The 27816-nt window shown below is 48.5% G+C and overlaps 1 protein-coding gene across 1 annotated transcript in view; it reads right to left on the minus strand.

Moving 5' to 3' along the window:
- The window catches only part of slc22a6l (solute carrier family 22 member 6, like), a gene marked incomplete at both ends in the record, with an annotated part of 44943 nt that extends 20582 nt beyond the window's left edge, over nucleotides 1-24361 (minus strand). The window contains 3 exons of the mRNA XM_084321893.1: nucleotides 18617-18771; nucleotides 23379-23482; nucleotides 23981-24361. Of these exons, the coding sequence (XP_084178019.1) occupies nucleotides 18617-18771; nucleotides 23379-23482; nucleotides 23981-24361 (640 nt within the window). The remainder of the gene's footprint in view (nucleotides 1-18616; nucleotides 18772-23378; nucleotides 23483-23980) is intronic.
- Between the last annotated feature and the right edge of the window lie 3455 nt (nucleotides 24362-27816).

The following is a 27816-nucleotide window of genomic DNA, read 5'->3' on the forward strand; positions in this document are numbered from 1 at the left end:
GTCTCACCCTGCTGTCCTGCTGTCCATGTCTCACTCTGCTGTCCATGTCTCACTCTGGTGTCCATGTCTCACCCTGCTGTCCTGCTGTCCATGTCTCACCCTGCTGTCCTGCTGTCCATGTCTCACTCTGCTGTCCATGTATCACCCTGCTGTCCTGCTGTCCATGTCTCACTCTGCTGAACTGGTGTCCATGTCTCACTCTGCTGTCCATGTCTCACCCTGCTGTCCATGTCTCACTCTGCTGTCCATGCCTCACTCTGCTGTCCATGTCTCACCCTGCTGTCCTGCTGTCCATGTATCACCCTGCTGTCCATGTCTCACTCTGCTGTCCATGTCTCACCCTGCTGTCCATGTCTCACCCTGCTGTCCTGCTGTCCATGTCTCACCCTGCTGTCCATGTATCACCCTGCTGTCCATGTCTCACCCTGCTGTCCTGCTGTCCATGTCTCACCCTGCTGTCCTGCTGTCCATGTCTCACCCTGCTGTCCATGTCTCACTCTGCTGTCCATGTCTCACCCTGCTGTCCATGTCTCACCCTGCTGTCCATGTCTCACCCTGCTGTCCTGCTGTCCATGTCTCACTCTGCTGTCCTGCTGTCCATGTCTCACCCTGCTGTCCTGCTGTCCATGTCTCACCCTGCTGTCCATGTCTCACTCTGCTGTCCATGTCTCACCCTGCTGTCCATGTCTCACCCTGCTGTCCTGCTGTCCATGTCTCACTCTGCTGTCCAAGTCTCACCCTGCTGTCCATATCTCACTCTGCTGTCCATGTCTCACCCTGCTGTCCATATCTCACTCTGCTGTCCATGTCTCACCCTGCTGTCCATGTCTCACCCTGCTGTCCATGTCTCACTCTGCTGTCCATGTCTCACCCTGCTGTACTGCTGTCCATGTCTCACTCTGCTGTCCATGTCTCACTCTGGTGTCCATGTCTCACTCTGCTGTCCATGTCTCACCCTGCTGTCCTGCTGTCCATGTCTCACTCTGCTGTCCATGTCTCACTCTGCTGTCCATGTCTCACTCTGGTGTCCATGTCTCACCCTGCTGTCCATGTCTCACTCTGCTGTCCATGTCTCACACTGCTGTCCATGTCTCACTCTGCTGTCCATGTCTCACTCTGCTGTCCTGCTGTCCATGTATCACTCTGATGTCCTGCTGTCCATGTCTCACTCTGCTGTCCATGTCTCACTCTGGTGTCCATGTCTCACCCTGCTGTCCATGTCTCACTCTGCTGTCCATGTCTCACCCTGCTGTCCATGTCTCACTCTGCTGTCCATGTCTCACTCTGCTGTCCTGCTGTCCATGTCTCACTCTGGTGTCCATGTCTCGCCCTGCTGTCCATGTCTCACTCTGCTGTCCATGTCTCACTCTGCTGTCCTGCTGTCCATGTCTCACCCTGCTGTCCATGTCTCACCCTGCTGTCCTGCTGTCCATGTCTCACTCTGCTGTCCATGTATCACCCTGCTGTCCTGCTGTCCATGTCTCACTCTGCTGTCCATGTCTCACCCTGCTGTCCTGCTGTCCATGTCTCACCCTGCTGTCCATGTCTCACTCTGCTGTCCTGCTGTCCATGTCTCACCCTGCTGTCCATGTCTCACCCTGCTGTCCTGCTGTCCATGTCTCACTCTGCTGTCCATATCTCACTCTGCTGTCCATGTCTCACCCTGCTGTCCATGTCTCACTCTGCTGTCCATATCTCACCCTGCTGTCCATGTCTCACCCTACTGTCCATGTCTCACCCTGCTGTCCATGTCTCACCCTGCTGTCCTGCTGTCCATGTCTCACCCTGCTGTACATGTCTCACCCTGCTGTCCTGCTGTCCATGTCTCACTCTGCTGTCCATATCTCACTCTGCTGTCCATGTCTCACCCTGCTGTCCATGTCTCACTCTGCTGCCCATGTCTCACTCTGCTGTCCTGCTGTCCATGTCTCACTGTGCTGTCCATGTCTCACCCTGCTGTCCATGTCTCACCCTGCTGTCCATGTCTCACCCTGCTGTCCATGTCTCACTCTGCTGCCCATGTCTCACTCTGCTGTCCTGCTGTCCATGTCTCACTGTGCTGTCCATGTCTCACCCTGCTGTCCATGTCTCACCCTCCTGTCCATGTCTCACTCTGCTGTCCATGTCTCACTCTGCTGCCCATGTCTCACTCTGCTGTCCTGCTGTCCATGTCTCACCCTGCTGTCCTGCTGTCCATGTCTCACTCTGGTGTCCATGTCTCACCCTGCTGTCCTGCTGTCCATGTCTCACCCTGATGTCCTGCTGTCCATGTCTCACTCTGCTGTCCTGCTGTCCATATCTCACCCTGCTGTCCATGTCTCACCCTGCTGTCCTGCTGTCCATGTCTCACTCTGCTGTCCATGTCTCACTCTGCTGTCCTGCTGTCCATATCTCACCCTGCTGTCCATGTCTCACCCTGCTGTCCTGCTGTCCATGTCTCACTCTGCTGTCCTGCTGTCCATGTCTCACTCTGCTGTCCTGCTGTCCATATCTCACCCTGCTGTCCATGTCTCACCCTGCTGTCCTGCTGTCCATATCTCACCCTGATGTCCTGCTGTCCATGTCTCACTCTGCTGTCCTGCTGTCCATGTCTCACCCTGCTGTCCTGCTGTCCATGTCTCACTCTGCTGTCCATGTCTCACTCTGCTGTCCATGTCTCACTCTGCTGTCCATGTCTCACCCTGCTGTCCTGCTGTCCATGTCTCACTCTGCTGTCCTGCTGTCCATGTATCACCATGCTGTCCATGTCTCACTCTGGTGTCCATGTCTCACCCTGATGTCCATGTCTCACTCTGCTGTCCTGCTGTCCATGTCTCACTCTGCTGTCCATGTCTCACTCTGCTGTCCATGTCTCACTCTGGTGTCCATCTCTCACCCTGCTGTCCTGCTGTCCATGTCTCACTCTGCTGTCCATGTCTCACCCTGCTGTCCTGCTGTCCATGTCTCACTCTGCTGAACTGGTGTCCATGTCTCACTCTACTGTCCATGTCTCACCCTGCTGTCCATGTCTCACTCTGCTGTCCATGTCTCACTCTGGTGTCCATGTCTCACTCTGCTGTCCATGTCTCACTCTGCTGTCCATGTCTCACTCTGCTGTCCATGTCTCACTCTGGTGTCCATGTCTCACTCTGGTGTCCTGCTGTCCATGTCTCACTCTGCTGTCCATGTCTCACTCTGCTGTCCATGTCTCACTCTGGTGTCCATGTCTCACCCTGCTGTCCATGTCTCACTCTGCTGTCCTGCTGTTCATGTCTCACTCTGCTGTCCTGCTGTCCATGTCTCACTCTGCTGTCCTGCTGTCCATGCCTCACCCTGCTGTCCATGTCTCACCCTGCTGTCCATGTCTCACCCTGCTGTCCATGTCTCACCCTGCTGTCCTGCTGTCCATGTCTCACCCTGCTGTCCATGTCTCACCCTGCTGTCCATGTCTCACCCTGCTGTCCATGTCTCACTCTGCTGTCCATGTCTCACTCTGCTGTCCATGTCTCACTCTGCTGTCCATGTCTCACTCTGGTGTCCATGTCTCACCCTGCTGTCCTGCTGTCCATGTCTCACTCTGGTGTCCATGTCTCACTCTGCTGTCCATGTCTCACTCTGGTGTCCATGTCTCACCCTGCTGTCCATGTCTCACTCTGCTGTCCTGCTGTCCATGTCTCACTCTGCTGTCCTGCTGTCCATGTCTCACCCTGCTGTCCATGTCTCACCCTGCTGTCCATGTCTCACCCTGCTGTCCATGTCTCACCCTGCTGTCCTGCTGTCCATGTCTCACCCTGCTGTCCATGTCTCACCCTGCTGTCCATGTCTCACCCTGCTGTCCATGTCTCACTCTGCTGTCCATGTCTCGCTCTGCTGTCCATGTCTCACTCTGCTGTCCATGTCTCACCCTGCTGTCCATGTCTCACTCTGCTGTCCATGTCTCACTCTTGTGAAGACAGCAGTGAACCTCAAGCTTCAGTCAGAACCAGGCAGGTAACAGGCAGGTTACAGATGGGACCAGACCAACAGGGAACTGAGCATCGCTCTTCCTTCCCTCAAAACTACTGCTGAAGTGCCCTTGAGCAAGACATTGAACCCCCCAAAGTCCCCGGTGGAGCAGCTTAGTGACTAATGGTATAATAATAATAATAATAATAATAATAATAATAATAATAATAATAATAATAATAATAATAATAATAATAATAATAATAATAATAATAATAATAATAATAATAATAATAATAATAATAATAATAATAATAATAATAATAATAATAATAATAATAATAATAATAATAATAATAATAATAATAATAATAATAATAATAATAATAATAATAATAATAATAATAATAATAATAATAATAATAATAATAATAATAATAATAATAATAATAATAATAATAATAATAATAATAATAATAATAATAATAATAATAATAATAATAATAATAATAATAATAATAATAATAATAATAATAATAATAATAATAATAATAATAATAATAATAATAATAATAATAATAATAATAATAATAATAAATTATATTTGTAACGCACTTTATATTTGTAACAATCTCAAAGTGCTACATAAAAGAGGCAGATAGAGATACAAAACATTTAAATGAATAAAACAATTAAAATGAATAAAACAACCAATGAAATGAAAGAAACATTCAGATAAAAAATTTGAAATAGTTAAAAACACACATGGCATCAGTCGGTCCATTTAGGCAAATGCCTTGTTAAAAATAAATGGTTTTAGTCCCCTTTTGAAAGCCTCAACGGACTGTGGTGCCTCAACGGACTGTGGGAGGGCATTCCACAGCTGAGGAGAGGTTCCCCTGGTGCGGAGGTTCGTTTGGTGTTTGGGTTTGAGTGTGTTTGAGTGTCCAGAGCGGAGGGAGCGGGTGGAGGTCGGGGGAGCGATGAGTTCCTTTAGATAGGAGGGGGTGTTGCTGTGGACGCACTGATGGGTAAGGAGGGAGACCTTGTACTCTATCCTGAAGGAGACGGGCAGCCAGTGTAGAGAATGGAGTATCCATGATGTGTTAATATTTCCGCACTCTCATCAGGATCCTAGCAGCACAGTTCTGGATGTACTGGAGCTTCTGGATGCTCTTGCTAGGAATCCCAATGAGCAGTGCATTGCAGTAGTCAAGCCTTGAGGAGACAAAGGCGTGAACAAGTTTTTCGGCATCTGGCAGGGTGAGTGTGTGGGACGGAGTCTGGCTATGTTTCTGAGGTGGAAGAATGAGGTTTTGCACAGGTGTTTAATGTGGGAGTCAAAGGTCAGGTGGGGTGATTACAGGTGAGAGGGGGAGGTTCTGGCTGGAAAAGGTGATGCTGGTTATTGGGGATGATTTGATATGGTGTGGGGTGCCGATTAGAATGGCTTCTGTCTTGGAGCTGTTAAGTTGCAGGAAGTTGTGAGTCATCCACGCCTTTATCTCCTCAAGGCAGGTGGTCAGTGTGGATGAGGTGACGATGGTGGTGACAGCAGGGGGACAGAGGGGAGTGGGGCAGTCCTGAGATAGAGTTGGGTGTCATCAGCATAGCAATGGAAGGATATCCCATGCCGGCTGATGACACGACCAAGGGGGCCGAGGACGGAACCTTGGGGGATGCCGCAGGTGGCAGGCTGTGTCCGGGAATTTACACCTCCCAAGGAGACACACTCAGGGCGGGATCCACTAAGATTGGATTGCGCGGTGGGAATTGCACCTTTAACTGCGTGGGGGTTTGGACGCTGATTCTGCTCCGTCTTTGCGAGCTATCCACTAAGGACATTGCGCGGATGGCGCCCATTATGTGTGGCTCACGGAGCAGTCTGCACTCCTGACAGCGCTGTTGGCAGATATCAGGAAGTGGAAAAATAAGCCCGAAATGAGGCATAGACACAAAATACAAATTAAGCAAGCTCTATACATTACGAAGTAAATGAAATACAATACGAAATGAACGGAATACTAATGGTGAAAAATACGTTATGCACATATTTAGAATTTTTAGGACAGTAAGGTTAGTTAGGGTTAAAAAAAATATTTTTATTTGTATTTATTTTTTATTTATTTCAGATAATGGTTGAAGAAGTGCGTCTTTAGTCGACGGCGAAAGATTGGACGGGATTCGGCTGTCCTAACTGGGGTGGGTAGTTAATTCCACCATTGTGGGGGCAAGGACTGAGGATAGGCGACTTCTCTTTGATGACCCTCCCGGAGCTCGGATAGGAGTAGGTCAGAGGCGGCCAGAAGATGCAGAGCGTAGGGGTCTTGAGGGTGTGTAGTTAGAGACCATTGACCGGAGGTAGGCGGGAGCGGTTCCCTTTGCCGCACGGTATGCTAGGTTGAGGGCCTTGAAGCGGATTCGTGCAGCAATGGGGAGCCAGTGCAGGTCCCTAAGAAGTGGGGTGACATGGGCCGACTTCGGTAGGTTTGAGATCAGGCGGGCCGCTGCGTTCTGAATGAGTTGAAGAGGCTTGGTGGCAGTGGCCGGGAGGCCAGCGAGCAGTGCGTTGCAGTAGTCGAGGCGGGGGATGACTGGACGAGGAGTTGGGTGGCTATATAGCGCCTTTCATAAAACCCAAGGTCGCTTATAGGGAGAAAAAATTTAAATAACAAACAGACACAACTTTCAAACTAAAGTGGGAAACCAACTCAGAACCAAGTGTAGCAGTCTGGAAAATATGGTATATTATTCAGAACTGCTGACTGTGTTTATATCCCTTTTTGTACACAAAGACATTCTAACTAGTGTCATTGATTCACACGAACAATGACACAAACGTCCCCGGCCAAAGAGCATTGGAACACGGATTATGAATTACAGTATTGATTCATAATATTCTACAGTGCGTCCCCCTTGTGACTGGCAGGCGGGACCAGCAGGGGGCAGTAGCAGGCAGAGAGTGGCGGAGAGAGCTGAGAGATGATAAAGGGAGGAGGCCAGCGGAAGTCGTTCTCTTCGGCAGTGAACTTGACAACGAGAAGTCACGTCTAACGGGGGGGCTCTGGATAGCCCCGTTGCTGACTTTATGCCGGAGTGCCCCGTGGAACAGTGACGGGTGATAGGAAGTACTGGCTAGTGGATACGATATCCTAGCAGTACCAGTGTTATGATATTATGAACATTAAGTGCAGAGTCAGGCACTAAGAGTCGAGTTATACCTAGTTACAGTGAGCGGTATAGGTAGCGTGCGGCTAAGGATCACAGTAGCATTGCTCGTGTTATACCTAGTTACAGTGACGGTATAGTCTGCGTGCCAGAGACGTACGGGACATCCAAGCAGTCTGCCCGGGCGTCAACAGCTGTCTGCACCGGAGAGCAGCAGCACACCTGCTCCAGGCTGCCTGCAGGACACGGGGAGTTCTTTACCACCAGCAGAGTTCGCCCAGCACCAGCTCAGCCAGCACTGCCTCTCTGCTATAGCTCCGCCTGCTAGCCCCTGCGGCGCGAGTGTTCGACGCCATCTTGCCACCAGGACGGTGGTGGAGCGGCGCGGCCGCCATTTTGGTAGAGTAAACATTAGGGCTTCGGCGCCCAGGATCCTATCGTACATTACACAGTGTGTCGCAGCCTACGGGCGAAGCTGGTGTTTGCTAACCACAGTGCATAGGGGTACCCCATAAACAGTACATGCCGGCATTAGCATAGGGCTTTTGTTTTGGTAATTGTGGGCCCACACTTTGGTTTTATTTCCTTTTCTTTGAGCGTGATACAATGTGTGTGTATTAATATTTTCCCATTCAATTAACCCTTCCCTGGGGGGGGAAGTTACAGACCTGGTGCATTATAATTAAAGCCTTTTGAGGTATTATTCTGGCCGTATAATTAAAGCCTGTTGAGGTATTATACAGGGTGAAGACCCAGACGTGGGTGATGAGTCAAACACAGTGAAGTATATTATCCCGGATAGTAACCCAGAGGTGGGTGCATAATATACGTGTTTATGAGGTATTGAGTTGAACAGCAGGGGCTATAGTAGGACTTCAGCCCAATTGGCCAGTAGTATTAAATAATTGTAACTGAACAGTACAATTAACATAAAGACTTGAATGGGGTTCTGTGTGCGTGTCCATTCCTGTGCCCTGCATTAACTCTTTTGGTGTGGGTAACGTATATATATGGTTAACCCCTTCCTACCCAACTCTCCCCTTTTCAGTGGAAGGTTTCTAGGGTCAGTGAGGGAGGGTACTGCTTGCGGGGGGAACTCAGAGTATTTGATTACAATTCAGTCACGAGGTGTGGGAGGGTCTAAGGAGCGACTGGGAGGAGTGGGAGCGTGTTGGGGAGTACTGCTGACCGCCCTGCGACAGGGAAGGAAGACCAGAGTACCAGACCAGGTTGGTAAATCCCGGGCCCCATCCACTCACACTACCAGCCTCCAGTCGACGCCCCAGGCCCAAAGACGAGGGTGCAGCCAGACAGAGTTCTGCTGTGTCCAGCTACCTCCTGACTGCCAGCAACCGTTCCCACGAAGCAGGGATAATCCACCCTGCTACATTTGGCGTCACGAACAGGATCAACATCCTAACTTACTCCCTTGACCGAGACCCGTAGAGAGACCCACGATGTCAAAGAAGGAGACCCCCGCCGCGCAAGAGATGGCGGCGAAGTTTGAGCAACTGCAGGAGCAGTGTCAGACTCAGGCAGCACTGCTAAAGCAGCAAGCCGCAGCGATGAAGGAGTTGACTGACCAGGCCCTCCGCACTCAGGCGGCCCTACAGGAGCTACGAGAGGGCCAGGCCGCCGCCACCTTGATACAGAAAGGGGAGGCCTACCACGCGCAGGAGAGGGAGGCGGAGTTAGAGGACCTGCAGGCGGAGTGTCGGAGGCAGGCGGCACTACTGGCGCTGGACACCGAGGTGAAGAAAGAGGAGGCCGAACGCATGGAGGAACTGACCGCACAGGTGAAGGCCCTGACGAACAGAACCCACACACTCGCCGGTCTCCTGGACCGACAGGCGCTGGTCCTGGAAAAGACCCAAGCCGCTCTCGACCGGGACGGCCGCGAACCCCGCACCGGCCCCTCTACCGTGTACGTCCAACGGGACCGAAAGTGCAGCGAGTTCGGAGGGGGAAAAGAGAGAGGAGGGCCGCTGGTGGAGGACTGGATCCAGGACATGAAAGCGCATTTCCGGAGCAGCAGAGTGCCCGGTGACGAACAGGCAGAGTTCATACAACAGCATCTAAAAGGCGAGGCTAAACGGACGGTGCGCTTCGTGCTAGAAGGGACCGCCCCGGAGCCGGACGCCGTGTTCCGAGTGCTGCAGGAGACGTACGGAGATAAGACCTCGGTCAGTGCCCGCCTGAGAGAGTTCCTCGACTGCCGACAAAGAGAGGGCGAGACCGTGAGGGAGTTTGCTTACGATCTACAAGAGCAGATGCGCCGCATACAGGGCCGAGAACCCCAACGAGTCGCGGATCCTGCCGCCCGGCTGCAGGAGCAGTTTGTGGTAGGCCTGAAGGATGGGATGCTGCGACGGGAAATGAAGAGGTCCGTAAAGGAGAACGGGGAGCGGACGTTTTTCGAATTGATGATGGCGGCGATAGACTGGTCCGAAGAGGAGATTGTCCTTCCCCCCACAGGGGGTGCCGGCAGGGGCATGATACGCGGCGTCACCGTGAAGAGATGCGAGCCACCTCTGGACATAGCCGCGCTACAGGAGCGAGACACGACCCCGAGAGGCTTCGCCGGAAGCCGACGGAGGGGAGACGGGCCCTCTACCCCGCGCAGACTACCCCGCCGGAGCGAGGATGGGAGACTGATCTGCTACACCTGTCAACAGCCGGGCCATATTGGCCGCGAGTGCCCTCGCGCGAGGGGAGAACCACGCCCGACGGAAGCACCGGGCGGTGCGGTTTCTCCCCCACAAGTACAGGACGCCACCCACACAGCAGCAGGCGGGTCGTCCGACCTGGCGACCGCCAGACCATGGTCTGAAAGGGGAGGTGTGGTAGCGTGCCGTAGTGTTTGTAGGATTCGATACCACTGCGGCCGCTCCGACGGAAGCGCTGGCGCCCGGCCGCGCAGCCCGATGCGGTCAGAACCGGAGGCTGTACCCAAGAGACAGAACTATTACGGAGGCTTCCGACCAAGGAGTTTCCCCCGCCCCAGGCTGGTGCGAGACCGAGAGGAGAACAAGGGGAACAGGTCGGAAAGAGGTCAAGGGGGCGAGGCCGGCCAGGACCAGGGGCCTCGTCGGCGCCGCTACCGCCACAACTTCAACAACCACCGCAGACGCTCGCCGGCCGGTGACAAGCCGGGCCCAGAGGGCGGCGATGGAAACGTCAAGAGGACGTCAGTGTTCACGGTTCGTCCCGAAAGAGGGGGCCCCGAAAGGACCGTGCAGAGAGATCAGAGCAAGATCTGCTCCTTCCCGGCCTCCGACCCGGAAGAGCGGACGAGAGCTCCCCGAAGGACCTTGAGGAGAGCGCGGAGCTCATCCGAAGCAGACGTGGGTGGTGCCTTCGTTTACCCTCGAAAACCGCACCCTAGGGCGTGTAACCCACCCAGGGTCCCGCGGGTCGTCGCTGAAGCAGCGCCGAACGAGGGAGGAGAGGTAGAGTTGGTCCCCTCAGGGGAGAGCGGCGAAGACGGCGGAGACCGGGGCGAGGAGGGCGCCGCGAGCGGCCCCTCAGAGGCCTCGGAGGGCGAAGCCGTGGCCGAGGACCTGCCAACCGAGACGGAGGAATCTGACATGGAAGTCAACAGCGAAGGTTATGTAAGGATCTCGGCGGAAGAAGTTCGGGCTCTCTTGCTTCGGGCTGCGGGGGGTCGAGCGGGCCCCATCCGTGCTCGCCGGAGCCCCGAGAAGCGGATCAATCCGTCGGAGCACCAGTGGTCGGCGACAGGACCACGTGCTCAAGAGTGTGTTTGTTGAACAGTGTGTCCAACTCCTGAGGGAGTGTGTAAAACTGTTGGCATAATGTGTAATTGTCAACCGATGTGTGAAACTGTTGGTCTCAGGACCGTTTTCATGCATGCGTTTGTTTTTGTTGTTTTGTTGTTAACTTGCAGAGGACTTAGCAAGTTCAAAGTGGGGGGAAATGTAGCAGTCTGGAAAATATGGTATATTATTCAGAACTGCTGACTGTGTTTATATCCCTTTTTGTACACAAAGACATTCTAACTAGTGTCATTGATTCACACGAACAATGACACAAACGTCCCCGGCCAAAGAGCATTGGAACACGGATTATGAATTACAGTATTGATTCATAATATTCTACAGTGCGTCCCCCTTGTGACTGGCAGGCGGGACCAGCAGGGGGCAGTAGCAGGCAGAGAGTGGCGGAGAGAGCTGAGAGATGATAAAGGGAGGAGGCCAGCGGAAGTCGTTCTCTTCGGCAGTGAACTTGACAACGAGAAGTCACGTCTAACGGGGGGGCTCTGGATAGCCCCGTTGCTGACTTTATGCCGGAGTGCCCCGTGGAACAGTGACGGGTGATAGGAAGTACTGGCTAGTGGATACGATATCCTAGCAGTACCAGTGTTATGATATTATGAACATTAAGTGCAGAGTCAGGCACTAAGAGTCGAGTTATACCTAGTTACAGTGAGCGGTATAGGTAGCGTGCGGCTAAGGATCACAGTAGCATTGCTCGTGTTATACCTAGTTACAGTGACGGTATAGTCTGCGTGCCAGAGACGTACGGGACATCCAAGCAGTCTGCCCGGGCGTCAACAGCTGTCTGCACCGGAGAGCAGCAGCACACCTGCTCCAGGCTGCCTGCAGGACACGGGGAGTTCTTTACCACCAGCAGAGTTCGCCCAGCACCAGCTCAGCCAGCACTGCCTCTCTGCTATAGCTCCGCCTGCTAGCCCCTGCGGCGCGAGTGTTCGACGCCATCTTGCCACCAGGACGGTGGTGGAGCGGCGCGGCCGCCATTTTGGTAGAGTAAACATTAGGGCTTCGGCGCCCAGGATCCTATCGTACATTACACAGTGTGTCGCAGCCTACGGGCGAAGCTGGTCAGTGCATAGGGGTACCCCATAAACAGTACATGCCGGCATTAGCATAGGGCTTTTGTTTTGGTAATTGTGGGCCCACACTTTGGTTTTATTTCCTTTTCTTTGAGCGTGATACAATGTGTGTGTATTAATATTTTCCCATTCAATTAACCCTTCCCTGGGGGGGGAAGTTACAGACCTGGTGCATTATAATTAAAGCCTTTTGAGGTATTATTCTGGCCGTATAATTAAAGCCTGTTGAGGTATTATACAGGGTGAAGACCCAGACGTGGGTGATGAGTCAAACACAGTGAAGTATATTATCCCGGATAGTAACCCAGAGGTGGGTGCATAATATACGTGTTTATGAGGTATTGAGTTGAACAGCAGGGGCTATAGTAGGACTTCAGCCCAATTGGCCAGTAGTATTAAATAATTGTAACTGAACAGTACAATTAACATAAAGACTTGAATGGGGTTCTGTGTGCGTGTCCATTCCTGTGCCCTGCATTAACTCTTTTGGTGTGGGTAACGTATATATATGGTTAACCCCTTCCTACCCAACTCTCCCCTTTTCAGTGGAAGGTTTCTAGGGTCAGTGAGGGAGGGTACTGCTTGCGGGGGGAACTCAGAGTATTTGATTACAATTCAGTCACGAGGTGTGGGAGGGTCTAAGGAGCGACTGGGAGGAGTGGGAGCGTGTTGGGGAGTACTGCTGACCGCCCTGCGACAGGGAAGGAAGACCAGAGTACCAGACCAGGTTGGTAAATCCCGGGCCCCATCCACTCACACTACCAGCCTCCAGTCGACGCCCCAGGCCCAAAGACGAGGGTGCAGCCAGACAGAGTTCTGCTGTGTCCAGCTACCTCCTGACTGCCAGCAACCGTTCCCACGAAGCAGGGATAATCCACCCTGCTACATTTGGCGTCACGAACAGGATCAACATCCTAACTTACTCCCTTGACCGAGACCCGTAGAGAGACCCACGATGTCAAAGAAGGAGACCCCCGCCGCGCAAGAGATGGCGGCGAAGTTTGAGCAACTGCAGGAGCAGTGTCAGACTCAGGCAGCACTGCTAAAGCAGCAAGCCGCAGCGATGAAGGAGTTGACTGACCAGGCCCTCCGCACTCAGGCGGCCCTACAGGAGCTACGAGAGGGCCAGGCCGCCGCCACCTTGATACAGAAAGGGGAGGCCTACCACGCGCAGGAGAGGGAGGCGGAGTTAGAGGACCTGCAGGCGGAGTGTCGGAGGCAGGCGGCACTACTGGCGCTGGACACCGAGGTGAAGAAAGAGGAGGCCGAACGCATGGAGGAACTGACCGCACAGGTGAAGGCCCTGACAAACAGAACCCACACACTCGCCGGTCTCCTGGACCGACAGGCGCTGGTCCTGGAAAAGACCCAAGCCGCTCTCGACCGGGACGGCCGCGAACCCCGCACCGGCCCCTCTACCGTGTACGTCCAACGGGACCGAAAGTGCAGCGAGTTCGGAGGGGGAAAAGAGAGAGGAGGGCCGCTGGTGGAGGACTGGATCCAGGACATGAAAGCGCATTTCCGGAGCAGCAGAGTGCCCGGTGACGAACAGGCAGAGTTCATACAACAGCATCTAAAAGGCGAGGCTAAACGGACGGTGCGCTTCGTGCTAGAAGGGACCGCCCCGGAGCCGGACGCCGTGTTCCGAGTGCTGCAGGAGACGTACGGAGATAAGACCTCGGTCAGTGCCCGCCTGAGAGAGTTCCTCGACTGCCGACAAAGAGAGGGCGAGACCGTGAGGGAGTTTGCTTACGATCTACAAGAGCAGATGCGCCGCATACAGGGCCGAGAACCCCAACGAGTCGCGGATCCTGCCGCCCGGCTGCAGGAGCAGTTTGTGGTAGGCCTGAAGGATGGGATGCTGCGACGGGAAATGAAGAGGTCCGTAAAGGAGAACGGGGAGCGGACGTTTTTCGAATTGATGATGGCGGCGATAGACTGGTCCGAAGAGGAGATTGTCCTTCCCCCCACAGGGGGTGCCGGCAGGGGCATGATACGCGGCGTCACCGTGAAGAGATGCGAGCCACCTCTGGACATAGCCGCGCTACAGGAGCGAGACACGACCCCGAGAGGCTTCGCCGGAAGCCGACGGAGGGGAGACGGGCCCTCTACCCCGCGCAGACTACCCCGCCGGAGCGAGGATGGGAGACTGATCTGCTACACCTGTCAACAGCCGGGCCATATTGGCCGCGAGTGCCCTCGCGCGAGGGGAGAACCACGCCCGACGGAAGCACCGGGCGGTGCGGTTTCTCCCCCACAAGTACAGGACGCCACCCACACAGCAGCAGGCGGGTCGTCCGACCTGGCGACCGCCAGACCATGGTCTGAAAGGGGAGGTGTGGTAGCGTGCCGTAGTGTTTGTAGGATTCGATACCACTGCGGCCGCTCCGACGGAAGCGCTGGCGCCCGGCCGCGCAGCCCGATGCGGTCAGAACCGGAGGCTGTACCCAAGAGACAGAACTATTACGGAGGCTTCCGACCAAGGAGTTTCCCCCGCCCCAGGCTGGTGCGAGACCGAGAGGAGAACAAGGGGAACAGGTCGGAAAGAGGTCAAGGGGGCGAGGCCGGCCAGGACCAGGGGCCTCGTCGGCGCCGCTACCGCCACAACTTCAACAACCACCGCAGACGCTCGCCGGCCGGTGACAAGCCGGGCCCAGAGGGCGGCGATGGAAACGTCAAGAGGACGTCAGTGTTCACGGTTCGTCCCGAAAGAGGGGGCCCCGAAAGGACCGTGCAGAGAGATCAGAGCAAGATCTGCTCCTTCCCGGCCTCCGACCCGGAAGAGCGGACGAGAGCTCCCCGAAGGACCTTGAGGAGAGCGCGGAGCTCATCCGAAGCAGACGTGGGTGGTGCCTTCGTTTACCCTCGAAAACCGCACCCTAGGGCGTGTAACCCACCCAGGGTCCCGCGGGTCGTCGCTGAAGCAGCGCCGAACGAGGGAGGAGAGGTAGAGTTGGTCCCCTCAGGGGAGAGCGGCGAAGACGGCGGAGACCGGGGCGAGGAGGGCGCCGCGAGCGGCCCCTCAGAGGCCTCGGAGGGCGAAGCCGTGGCCGAGGACCTGCCAACCGAGACGGAGGAATCTGACATGGAAGTCAACAGCGAAGGTTATGTAAGGATCTCGGCGGAAGAAGTTCGGGCTCTCTTGCTTCGGGCTGCGGGGGGTCGAGCGGGCCCCATCCGTGCTCGCCGGAGCCCCGAGAAGCGGATCAATCCGTCGGAGCACCAGTGGTCGGCGACAGGACCACGTGCTCAAGAGTGTGTTTGTTGAACAGTGTGTCCAACTCCTGAGGGAGTGTGTAAAACTGTTGGCATAATGTGTAATTGTCAACCGATGTGTGAAACTGTTGGTCTCAGGACCGTTTTCATGCATGCGTTTGTTTTTGTTGTTTTGTTGTTAACTTGCAGAGGACTTAGCAAGTTCAAAGTGGGGGGAAATGTAGCAGTCTGGAAAATATGGTATATTATTCAGAACTGCTGACTGTGTTTATATCCCTTTTTGTACACAAAGACATTCTAACTAGTGTCATTGATTCACACGAACAATGACACAAACGTCCCCGGCCAAAGAGCATTGGAACACGGATTATGAATTACAGTATTGATTCATAATATTCTACAGTGCGTCCCCCTTGTGACTGGCAGGCGGGACCAGCAGGGGGCAGTAGCAGGCAGAGAGTGGCGGAGAGAGCTGAGAGATGATAAAGGGAGGAGGCCAGCGGAAGTCGTTCTCTTCGGCAGTGAACTTGACAACGAGAAGTCACGTCTAACGGGGGGGCTCTGGATAGCCCCGTTGCTGACTTTATGCCGGAGTGCCCCGTGGAACAGTGACGGGTGATAGGAAGTACTGGCTAGTGGATACGATATCCTAGCAGTACCAGTGTTATGATATTATGAACATTAAGTGCAGAGTCAGGCACTAAGAGTCGAGTTATACCTAGTTACAGTGAGCGGTATAGGTAGCGTGCGGCTAAGGATCACAGTAGCATTGCTCGTGTTATACCTAGTTACAGTGACGGTATAGTCTGCGTGCCAGAGACGTACGGGACATCCAAGCAGTCTGCCCGGGCGTCAACAGCTGTCTGCACCGGAGAGCAGCAGCACACCTGCTCCAGGCTGCCTGCAGGACACGGGGAGTTCTTTACCACCAGCAGAGTTCGCCCAGCACCAGCTCAGCCAGCACTGCCTCTCTGCTATAGCTCCGCCTGCTAGCCCCTGCGGCGCGAGTGTTCGACGCCATCTTGCCACCAGGACGGTGGTGGAGCGGCGCGGCCGCCATTTTGGTAGAGTAAACATTAGGGCTTCGGCGCCCAGGATCCTATCGTACATTACACAGTGTGTCGCAGCCTACGGGCGAAGCTGGTGTTTGCTAACCACAGTGCATAGGGGTACCCCATAAACAGTACATGCCGGCATTAGCATAGGGCTTTTGTTTTGGTAATTGTGGGCCCACACTTTGGTTTTATTTCCTTTTCTTTGAGCGTGATACAATGTGTGTGTATTAATATTTTCCCATTCAATTAACCCTTCCCTGGGGGGGGAAGTTACAGACCTGGTGCATTATAATTAAAGCCTTTTGAGGTATTATTCTGGCCGTATAATTAAAGCCTGTTGAGGTATTATACAGGGTGAAGACCCAGACGTGGGTGATGAGTCAAACACAGTGAAGTATATTATCCCGGATAGTAACCCAGAGGTGGGTGCATAATATACGTGTTTATGAGGTATTGAGTTGAACAGCAGGGGCTATAGTAGGACTTCAGCCCAATTGGCCAGTAGTATTAAATAATTGTAACTGAACAGTACAATTAACATAAAGACTTGAATGGGGTTCTGTGTGCGTGTCCATTCCTGTGCCCTGCATTAACTCTTTTGGTGTGGGTAACGTATATATATGGTTAACCCCTTCCTACCCAACTCTCCCCTTTTCAGTGGAAGGTTTCTAGGGTCAGTGAGGGAGGGTACTGCTTGCGGGGGGAACTCAGAGTATTTGATTACAATTCAGTCACGAGGTGTGGGAGGGTCTAAGGAGCGACTGGGAGGAGTGGGAGCGTGTTGGGGAGTACTGCTGACCGCCCTGCGACAGGGAAGGAAGACCAGAGTACCAGACCAGGTTGGTAAATCCCGGGCCCCATCCACTCACACTACCAGCCTCCAGTCGACGCCCCAGGCCCAAAGACGAGGGTGCAGCCAGACAGAGTTCTGCTGTGTCCAGCTACCTCCTGACTGCCAGCAACCGTTCCCACGAAGCAGGGATAATCCACCCTGCTACACAAGCATTTGAAATTACATGGGTTAGTGCCTTATTTATAATAGCGTTCACTGCCAGACATGGAGCAAATCACGCCACTTTGCGAAGGCTATCTCCGCCTGTGGCTTTATATTTCTCGAACAAATCATATACTGTTTATAAGATCTATTTTCTAGTGTTCCAACGAAACCTCAATCAACTAAATCCGTCCATAGATTCTGGCTGTACAGGACGAAATGTAAGGGAGCATCCTTATTGCATCATTACTGTACTACTGTAACCTTTCCCGCAACTACACACCCCTCTTGACAATGAGGCAATGTGCCAGTGAAGATATTTTATAATTGACGAATATTTTGAGGGAGCAAGTTGTATTTAATGTTTAGTTAGGATAATAGAACCTCAGCATTATCCTCCAGAATAAAAGTTTCATTGGCCTGCTTCCAGCGTCTATACTCCTCATGGACCCGACGACACATTTATTTTATTTTATTTTATTTTATTTTATTTTATTTTATTTTATTTTATTTTATTTTATTTTATTTATTTTATTTATTTTATTTATTTTATTTATTTTATTTATTTTATTTATTTTATTTATTTTATTTATTTTATTTATTTTATTTATTTTATTTATTTTATTTATTTTATTTATTTTATTTATTTTATTTATTTTATTTATTTTATTTATTTTATTTATTTTATTTATTTTATTTATTTTATTTATTTTATTTATTTTATTTATTTTATTTATTTTATTTATTTTATTTATTCCATTTATTTTATTTATTTTATTTATTTTATTTATTTTATTTATTTTATTTATTTTATTTATTTTATTCATTTTATTCATTTTATTCATTTTATTCATTTTATTCATTTTATTCATTTTATTCATTTTATTTATTTTATTTATTTTATTTATTTTATTTATTTTATTTATTTTATTTATTTTATTTATTTTATTTATTTTATTTATTCATTTTATTCATTTTATTCATTTTATTCATTTTATTCATTTTATTCATTTTATTCATTTTATTCATTTTATTTATTTTATTTATTTTATTTATTTTATTTATTTTATTTATTTTATTTATTTATTTTATTTATTTTATTTATTTTATTTATAAATTATTTATTTTATTTATAAATTATTTATATTTATTGGGAAAGCCAACATTAAATAACAATATTTAAATAATAATAAATACGATTGCATGGGATCTCTGGGTGGCTGCATGGCTCAATGTCATCATTTATTTCATCCAGTAGATCAAGGACTGATTGAGCTGGCAACCTGTGTCTCCGGATGATTTCGGTCTCAATTAAATAAACTGAATGCTCAGCTAAATGTCCCCTGGATATATATGAAGATTATAAAGACAAAACAATAAACCTACTGAGGGAGAAGGCGTTGAGCACGATGCCAGAAATAGCCATGCCACAGATGAAGCGGAAGACGCAGAAGGAGGTGAAGGAGGTGGAGAATGCCGTGCAAGTCCCCCCCACTGCCATCATCAGGTTGGAGATCAGCAGCAGGACGCGTCGTCCAAACCTGAGGAGACAGGAAGCTGTCAGAAGATCTGCGGTCTGAGTCCACAAAACAATACACTATACAAACCTTCTCAGGCCCGAGGTCGCTGCTTATCACAGCGGCCCTGAGGTTCTGAGTGCCAGATTTAGACTCCTATTTTCTCGTTGGTTGCTTGTTGACACAGGGTACACTAAGTGCCTTTTACAGTATCCCTTAAAATGAGTGTCTTCCCTTGACTTGATATGGTTAACTTCAAAAAATAATGTGCAACCTTGGTACAGTGATTTGCTGGAATGCCAAGGGAACTAGCTGAAACACCAGACAACAGGACCTGTGAGCCGGCAGCTTTAGATCGGTTTGCCCGTCATAAAAACCCCATCAGCAGAGCAGCAGTGACTGCCCGTCTGTGTGGAGTTTTATCTGACTGCCTCTTTATAACAAAACAGAATATACTTTGTCAAATTAAAAGGGATATTTGAATGCCATTAGAATTTCAACTGTCTATGATGAACGTCATGAGTTATTTTTACTCTTAAATTAGTATGATTTACGACAGTAACATTGCATATATTGGTATGATGTTAGCTGATGTTAGCTCAGGGGTGGTTCCCACCTCTCTAAAACAAGCCAGACTCACACCGCTCGTAAAAATAAAAAAAAACATGAACCCCACCGTCATAGATAACTATCGCCCTGTCTCTCTTCTCTCCTTCGTTTCTAAATCACTTGAACGTGCTGTATCCAACCAACTCGCTGATTATCTATTACAGAATGACCTCCTAGACCAGGGGTGGCCAACCCGCGGCTCGCGAGCCGCATGCGGCTCTTTGCCCGTCAATGTGCGGCTCTTCCATCCATAAAAAAAAAATTATTTTACCTTTTTTTTTTAAATTTTTTTTTTATGTCACTCATTCCATAAGGACGTAGAATAAACATTTACAATTTTTTTTTAAATGGTCCATTTGCATGTTCTTGGTATCTGAATCTAGGGACATATATGGATCAGTGTCAGAAATAGTGTGTCTGTTACTAGGCTTGAGTAAATTGTAATGAACCAAAGGAGAATATCAATTCTATTTAAAAAAAAAATTATCTTTGACTGTAAATAACACCATGCTAAAATTGACCAGACCTGAAAAATCTAAGCAAATGAATAAAGGGAAGATGATTAAACAGAAGGTTTTGTAGATACAGTACTGAATTCTGCCATCTTTTTTATAATGTAAATTTCTCCACCATTTTTCATCATATTGCAACACCGTTTTTTGCAAGACGTTCACAGAAAGGTAGAGAAACTAACTGCGTTCTGTTTTATGGCAATAACGTTCAGGTTTGTGGGAGATAATCCCAAAAAACAAGAGAAATTAAAAAGTAAATCCAGAAGTCAGATGATTGACAGGGGCTGGTGTGAGCTGGGTAGGGTAGTTTTTCGAAATTTGAAAGCCCTGAGTCTCTTCCTTCAAAAGACTACACTCACTTTTGGCTGTGCCACTTCCTCCTGTCAATATGCGCCGGTTTCCGACTCAATGCCCTGAGATTTCTATAATCTTATATTTCACTAATAACAGTTAAAATAATTGGTAAACAAACATAATGCTGAAAATATACACTTTTACTGTATATCTCGGGCTTAAGAGGTTAACCCTGTGAGGCCCAAATTAAAAAGAAATTAGCAACTTCAGAGGCCAGAGGGTGGGACATATAAACACATTTACTATCAAATAGCATTGTGAGGCTGAACAACAGGACCAATTGACTATACATGTGCTTAAAGGGGAACTATCTTATAAATGGCTTTTTTCAGTGTTTACCATTGTTTCTTAGCTATGTGGACTTATATTAATAGGATATATGTCTCTAATTCTCATATTGGCGAATTCTTCCAATTCTCCTCTCACAATATTCACCCTCACTGAACTGAGTCATCTGAAAATGTGCATATCTGTGATGTCAGAGATTTCTCAGCTGCATAATAATGTGGCAGTTGATGTGGCAGTTGGCACCAGGCCACACAGTGGTTGGAGCCCAGCCTCAAAACGGCTTAAGATCTTGAGGTAGAAAAATGTGGTTTTTAGTACTTGATTAGAAATACAAAACAATGCATTTTTTTTGAAAAAAACCTAGGTGTTCCATAGACTCACAGGAATTGTGTAAAAGTGCCCAAATAGTGAAAGAAATAGTAAAATAGTTCCCCTTTAACATTTTTTAAATAAACATTATTTTTTTAAATGGCTAAAAGTGATTTTGTAATTTTGCAACCGTGGGTCTCACAGGGTACTTTTAACCCTGTGAGGCCCAAATAAAAAAGACATTAGCAACTTCAGAGGCCAGAGGGTGAGACCTATAAACACATGAAGGGTGCCGTGACTGAAAAAAAAGGTTGAGAAACGCTGGTATATGGTGTGGCTCTTTGTGGTACCACAGTAATTTTTTTGTGGCTCTTAGTCTCTGACTGGTTGGCCACCCCTGTCCTAGACCCTAATCAGTCAGGCTTCAGGACTGGTCACTCCACAGAGACGGCCCTCATAGCAGTCACAGAGGCTCTTCACTTAGCAAGAGCGAAGGGCCTCTCTGTCCTGATTCTCCTGGACCTGTCGGCAGCCTTCGACACAGTCAACCACCAGATTCTCCTTGCATCCCTCGCAGGAATGGGAGTGGTAGGCTCTGCGCTGGCATGGCTGTCATTCTACCTCGACAACCGCTCCTACCAAGTATAATGGTGAGGTACCCTGTCACCCCCTTCAGACAGGCATCCCCCAGAGGGCTTCTTGGACCCCTCCTCTTCTCCCTCTACACCAAATATCTGGGTAACATTATCACATCTCATGCCTTCTCGTATCACTGCTATGCCGATGATACTCAATTCGTCCTCTCCTTTCCTCCCTCAGATATCCATGTCTCGGCCTGTCTGTCCGACATCTCCACCTGGATGGCGACCAACCACCTCAAACTGAACCTAAGCAAAACAGAGCTGCTTTCAGCCCGTTGGGCCTGTCAAGGTGGTGTGATGGTCAAGGTGGTGTGATCTTCCCTGCACCGTCCTTAATGTGGCTAACAGCATCGACAACAGCGGCTATTCTTCCTTAAACAGGTTCTGACTACCACAAGCGCGATGGATTCACTCTACATCGCCCTCAGTTTTCCTATGCCCTTTTTCTTTTTTTGTTGTTGTTCTTAGCTTTTTTTATTTGTTTGAATTTTTGGGGAAATGTACCTTAGATACTACTACTACCATGTATGTATATATATGTGTTTCATTACATGTATATATACATTCATACCAATTATTCGCCTGTTCTATTTTCCATCCATCTATCATCCATTGCAACACTATATTATCACTGACATGCAGTTGGGGGGTCAACCTTTGAACAGCCCATCTGAGGTTTCTCTCCTCCACCCCACCTGTGGTGTTTTTTTCCCTATTGCTAGGTTTTTAGTGAGTCGTTCCTTATCTTCATTGGGGAAAGTCTGGGAGCGTTGCATATTTGGATTTTATGGTGGTTTTGTTTTTGATCTATTGTGATATTTCTTCTTGACTTGTACAAGAAGACTTGTACAGCCCATGGGGGCTATTCCATGTGATCTCGGGCTATATACATTTGATTTAATTTTATTTGAACTACAGTTCCAAGGTGCTCTGTCGAAAAGGGCAGTTCTCAAAATTCGACTTCAGGTGGACAATGTTTCCCGACCGAAGTTTGCCAAACTGCTGATTTCTGAAGTCCTTGAACCCTTTTCTGTTACCTGAGTGAAATATGCTATTTGAAAATATTAGCTACAGTATAAAGTATGAAATCACAGCTGTGTGTGGCTTGCTTGTGTGTTCATTCCAATGCATCTCACATGAAACAATGACTTCTCAACAACAGAATGTTTCACAGAATGTTTAGACGCCCATTATCCTCCATGTTGGAAGAAACAATCACTGCCATGTGTTGATATATGAGACATATTTTCAACAAAAACATAACAAGTTGGTGTCTTATTACTGGTTGCAGTGGAACAGTAACATGTTATGGCCACAGCCAGGGCCTTTCTCTCCCCTGTCTATCAGCAGGTCCCCACTACTATATGGGCCCCTCCATGGTCCCGCTTCACCCTCAGCCTGCCTACCTGGGCCGGTCTACACACCTGAGACTCATCTCATCATCACTGAGCCAGGATAAGAGGCCTACACCCCTGTCACTCCTGGTCCGAGTGTTGTTTCACCTGTCTTGGTATTAGGACTCTTATCTTAAACTTCATTAGCTGAAATATTCAAAAATGTTGTGCGTGCGTGTGTGTGGATGCACTATACGCGTTCGCAGCTACTGAAGGTTGACGCTTGTTTACTTCATACTCCAAATACCAAATACTTTCATACCGAATACTTTCCCCCGGTAACAGAAAAGGGTTCAGGATTTCAGTTTGTAAATCTCAGTCAGGAAGGTTTGAGAACTGCCTACAGAAACATCAGGAGCAGATCAGGATCCAGCGGTTAGTGCTGGTTCCCAGTGGGACCAGTATGATGTTGGGCTAGTGATGGGTGGTTGTGTTGAGGGCGGAGCGTGCTATAGTCTAACATCTCACCTATAGGGCATCAGATATACTAGGACCGGCCCTGATAGTAATCACACGGTAGTTACCTGTCGGACAGACCTCCGAAGATCCCAGCCCCCAGCAGCACCCCTCCCATGTAGGTGGTCTGTCCCATCTGCTTTAGTGAGCGGAGATCACACACCAAATGCCACTGAGGGAACACATGGAAAAGACAGAAATATCACAATCCGCTCAACAACAGAATGCACATTGTGTTATTTCAATGATTTTTTTTTTTTTTTTTACTTGTGGGTGTGGGGTAGCCAATCAGGGACGGAACTAAGTAATTACAAATTCAATACAAGAGAAGAAATAGGAGCTGGAAAATGAAATAACTTAAAGTTAGATTTAGTTTCTTCTGAGAATACGTAACAAAACACAGATGTGTGGAAATCATATAGAATTGTTAATAGAATTGTGAAAATATACAAAAATATGTCACCTTTAAGAGATTTAAAAATAATTTACAGCACACAAGATATAACGTGTGAACGTGTGTCTGTTGGGGGGGGGGGGTAATTGCGGTCAAGTGTGTACCTCCCATCACAGATATTTAGAGAAGTTAGACATGCCCACAACACCTCAGGTAGGTTAAACAATGGAGATTATTCAAACCACAAAACTAGGTGAGAAAAACCTCTAGTCCTACCTCAGATATGATTGTGGAGGTCCTCTCGGTCATGTTGTAGACCCAGCCATCGGTACATCCCTGTAGGCCTCTCTCCTTCTCCTCTGGAGTATGGCTCTGGTTCAGGAGATGCCACTGTGGATCCACGTAACGCTGGCACCTCTCTGGCTTTCCGCTCGTGTCCAGAGGCACCGTGAGGAGCAGTGTCTGCTCTGCGCTCAGCTGAGACAGAGAGAGGTTCTGCGGGGGGGCGCTGCAGTAGTGAGGAGGCACCAGAGCAACGAAGTTCTGCAGCAGGTTGTGGCTGGCCATCATGAGGACGGGGAGGCAGAGGAGGCTGACGTGAAACACCTGGAAACGACCAGTGCCTCCGACCTGGTCCAGCAGGTCACCGAACGCCATGGTTAGGAACTGTCCAGGTGTCACAAGATCTGATGGGGTTGTTCCTGTTGTAGTCTAGAAGATCTGATCTGTTCCTGTTGTAGTCTAGAAGATCTGATGGGGTTGGGTCTTGTTCCTGTTGTAGTCTAGAAGATCTGATGGGGTTGTTCCTGTTGTAGTCTAGAAGATCTGATGGGGTTGTTCCTGTTGTAGTCTAGAAGATCTGATGGGGTTGTTCCTGTTGTAGTCAAGAAGATCTGATGGGGTTGGGTCTTGTTCCTGTTGTAGTCTAGAAGATCTGATGGGGTTGTTCCTGTTGTAGTCTAGAAGATCTGATGGGGTTGTTCCTGTTGTAGTCTAGAAGATCTGATGGGGTTGTTCCTGTTGTAGTCTAGAAGATCTGATGGGGTTGTTCCTGCTGTAGTCTAGAAGATCTGATGGGGTTGTTCCTGTTGTAGTCTAGAAGATCTGATGGGGTTGGGTCTTGTTCCTACTGTAGTCTAGAAGATCTGATGGGGTTGGGTCTTGTTCCTGTTGTAGTCTAGAAGATCTGATGGGGTTGTTCCTGTTGTAGTCTAGAAGATCTGATGGGGTTGGGTCTTGTTCCTGTTGTAGTCTAGAAGATCTGATGGGGTTGGGTCTTGTTCCTGTTGTAGTCTAGAAGATCTGATGGGGTTGGGTCTTGTTCCTGTTGTAGTCTAGAAGATCTGATGGGGTTGGGTCTTGTTCCTGCTGTAGTCTAGAAGATCTGATGGGGTTGTTCCTGTTGTAGTCTAGAAGATCTGATGGGGTTGTTCCTGTTGTAGTCTAGAAGATCTGATGGGGTTGGGTCTTGTTCCTGTTGTAGTCTAGAAGATCTGATGGGGTTGTTCCTGCTGTAGTCTAGAAGATCTGATTGGGTTGGGTCTTGTTCCTGTTGTAGTCTAGAAGATCTGATGGGGTTGGGTCTTGTTCCTGTTGTAGTCTAGAAGATCTGATGGGGTTGGGTCTTGTTCCTGTTGTAGTCTAGAAGATCTGATGGGGTTGTTCCTGTTGTAGTCTAGAAGATCTGATGGGGTTGTTCCTGTTGTAGTCTAGAAGATCTGATGGGGTTGGGTCTTGTTCCTGTTGTAGTCTAGAAGATCTGATGGGGTTGTTCCTGTTGTAGTCTAGAAGATCTGATGGGGTTGGGTCTTGTTCCTGTTGTAGTCTAGAAGATCTGATGGGGTTGGGTCTTGTTCCTGTTGTAGTCTAGAAGATCTGATGGGGTTGTTCCTGCTGTAATCTAGAAGATCTGATGGGGTTGTTCCTGCTGTAATCTAGAAGATCTGATGGGGTTGTTCCTGCTGTAGTCTAGAAGATCTGATGGGGTTGGGTCTTGTTCCTACTGTAGTCTAGAAGATCTGATGGGGTTGGGTCTTGTTCCTACTGTAGTCTAGAAGATCTGATGGGGTTGGGTCTTGTTCCTGTTGTAGTCTAGAAGATCTGATGGGGTTGTTCCTGTTGTAGTCTAGAAGATCTGATGGGGTTGGGTCTTGTTCCTGCTGTAGTCTAGAAGATCTGATGGGGTTGGGTCTTGTTCCTGCTGTAGTCTAGAAGATCTGATGGGGTTGGGTCTTGTTCCTGTTGTAGTCTAGACGATCTGATGGGGTTGGGTCTTGTTCCTGTTGTAGTCTAGAAGATCTGATGGGGTTGGGTCTTGTTCCTGTTGTAGTCTAGAAGATCTGATGGGGTTGGGTCTTGTTCCTGTTGTAGTCTAGAAGATCTGATGGGGTTGTTCCTGTTGTAGTCTAGAAGATCTGATGGGGTTGGGTCTTGTTCCTGTTGTAGTCTAGAAGATCTGATGGGGTTGGGTCTTGTTCCTGTTGTAGTCTAGAAGATCTGATGGGGTTGGGTCTTGTTCCTGTTGTAGTCTAGAAGATCTGATGGGGTTGTTCCTGTTGTAGTCTAGAAGATCTGATGGGGTTGGGTCTTGTTCCTGTTGTAGTCTAGACGATCTGATGGGGTTGGGTCTTGTTCCTGCTGTAGTCTAGAAGATCTGATGGGGTTGGGTCTTGTTCCTGTTGTAGTCTAGAAGATCTGATGGGGTTGGGTCTTGTTCCTGTTGTAGTCTAGAAGATCTGATGGGGTTGGGTCTTGTTCCTGTTGTAGTCTAGAAGATCTGATGGGGTTGTTCCTGTTGTAGTCTAGAAGATCTGATGGGGTTGGGTCTCGTTCCTGCTGTAGTCTAGAAGCCTTCAAAAAAGATTGTATTTGTACTGAAGAAAACTTCATAAAGGTGCAGATCACCTACACAGAACACAGTCGTGATGAAAGGCACAGCACACAAATATTACTGTTCTTGTCTTCCAACTCCCTGCCATATACTGTACACTTGACATAGATATTTTAAACTCTGGGTTTAAGATAAACTGAAAAATAGAAAGATCTAGTTTAATGCCCTTAAATAAAGCATCTCTAAATTCCTCTTTATCGTTCCCTATCTAACTCCAACCTCTGGGCTTGATCCCTCTCACTACTTTAAGGACTCTATCGGAGTTGTTGACACACACCTGCAACTGTCACCCAGCTTTTTAACTGTAATTTGTCTGTTCTGCTTCATGTATTACATACCTTGTAATTTGATTTGGTTGTTTGTTTGGTGTGTGTTTTAATTATTTCCCTTGTCCTCTCGCCAGGCCGTCATTGTGAATAAAAATATGTTTTTAATTGACCTGCCTGGTTAAATAAATACAATTAAAAAAGAAAATACAAATATATTTATTTGGGTAACATCTTGCCTCATTTGAATTTCCTCTTCTAAATCTTGCCCATTCCCTCCATTTTTAAAGAGATTGATGCAATATGTCATTATTTTATCTGGAATCAGAAACGTCCAAGATAGATACATTTTCAGAAAATCATAACCCTGAAGGCATTTCGTGTTTATTTTTGGTAAACAACATTTCTAGGGGTATTAAGGGGTGCTGAATCCAAATCTGCTGTATACCAAGCTCAAAAATGTCAAATAAGGCCTCAAAACTGAGAAATCCAACATGGCCGCCAGCGCCAGGCTGAAATCTATTTAAGTGCATATCTTTTTGACTAAACAAGGTAGAAACATGAATGAAATGTGTTTTTATATGTTTGCATACATGAGGAATTTAAAATCATATCCTGATTTTAGATCAGTTGTGAAAATGTTGCTTGAAACTCATATTTATAGCAGAAACGGTGGTCGTTATTGATGCATAACTCATCAACCAAATAAGAAAGAAAAGCGGGATGATCCCAGGCCATGGATTTATTCATCAAACTCTTTTCTCTTGATTTTTTTTAATCAACATGTAATTTATGCAAATGAGATAGTCCTTAATATGCGTACAGTAGCTTAGGTACAGTAATTTATTGTCAGTCATCAATCGTATTCAGGCAGGTGTTGCAGGTGTCTTGCAGTTGCATGATTCATCCAATGCCACTTTTCCAGAATAGAATAGAATAGATTATAATATAATAAA

Source organism: Notolepis coatsorum (assembly GCF_963971535.1).
Source record: "Notolepis coatsorum genome assembly, chromosome: 9".
Taxonomy (NCBI): domain Eukaryota; kingdom Metazoa; phylum Chordata; class Actinopteri; order Aulopiformes; family Paralepididae; genus Notolepis; species Notolepis coatsorum.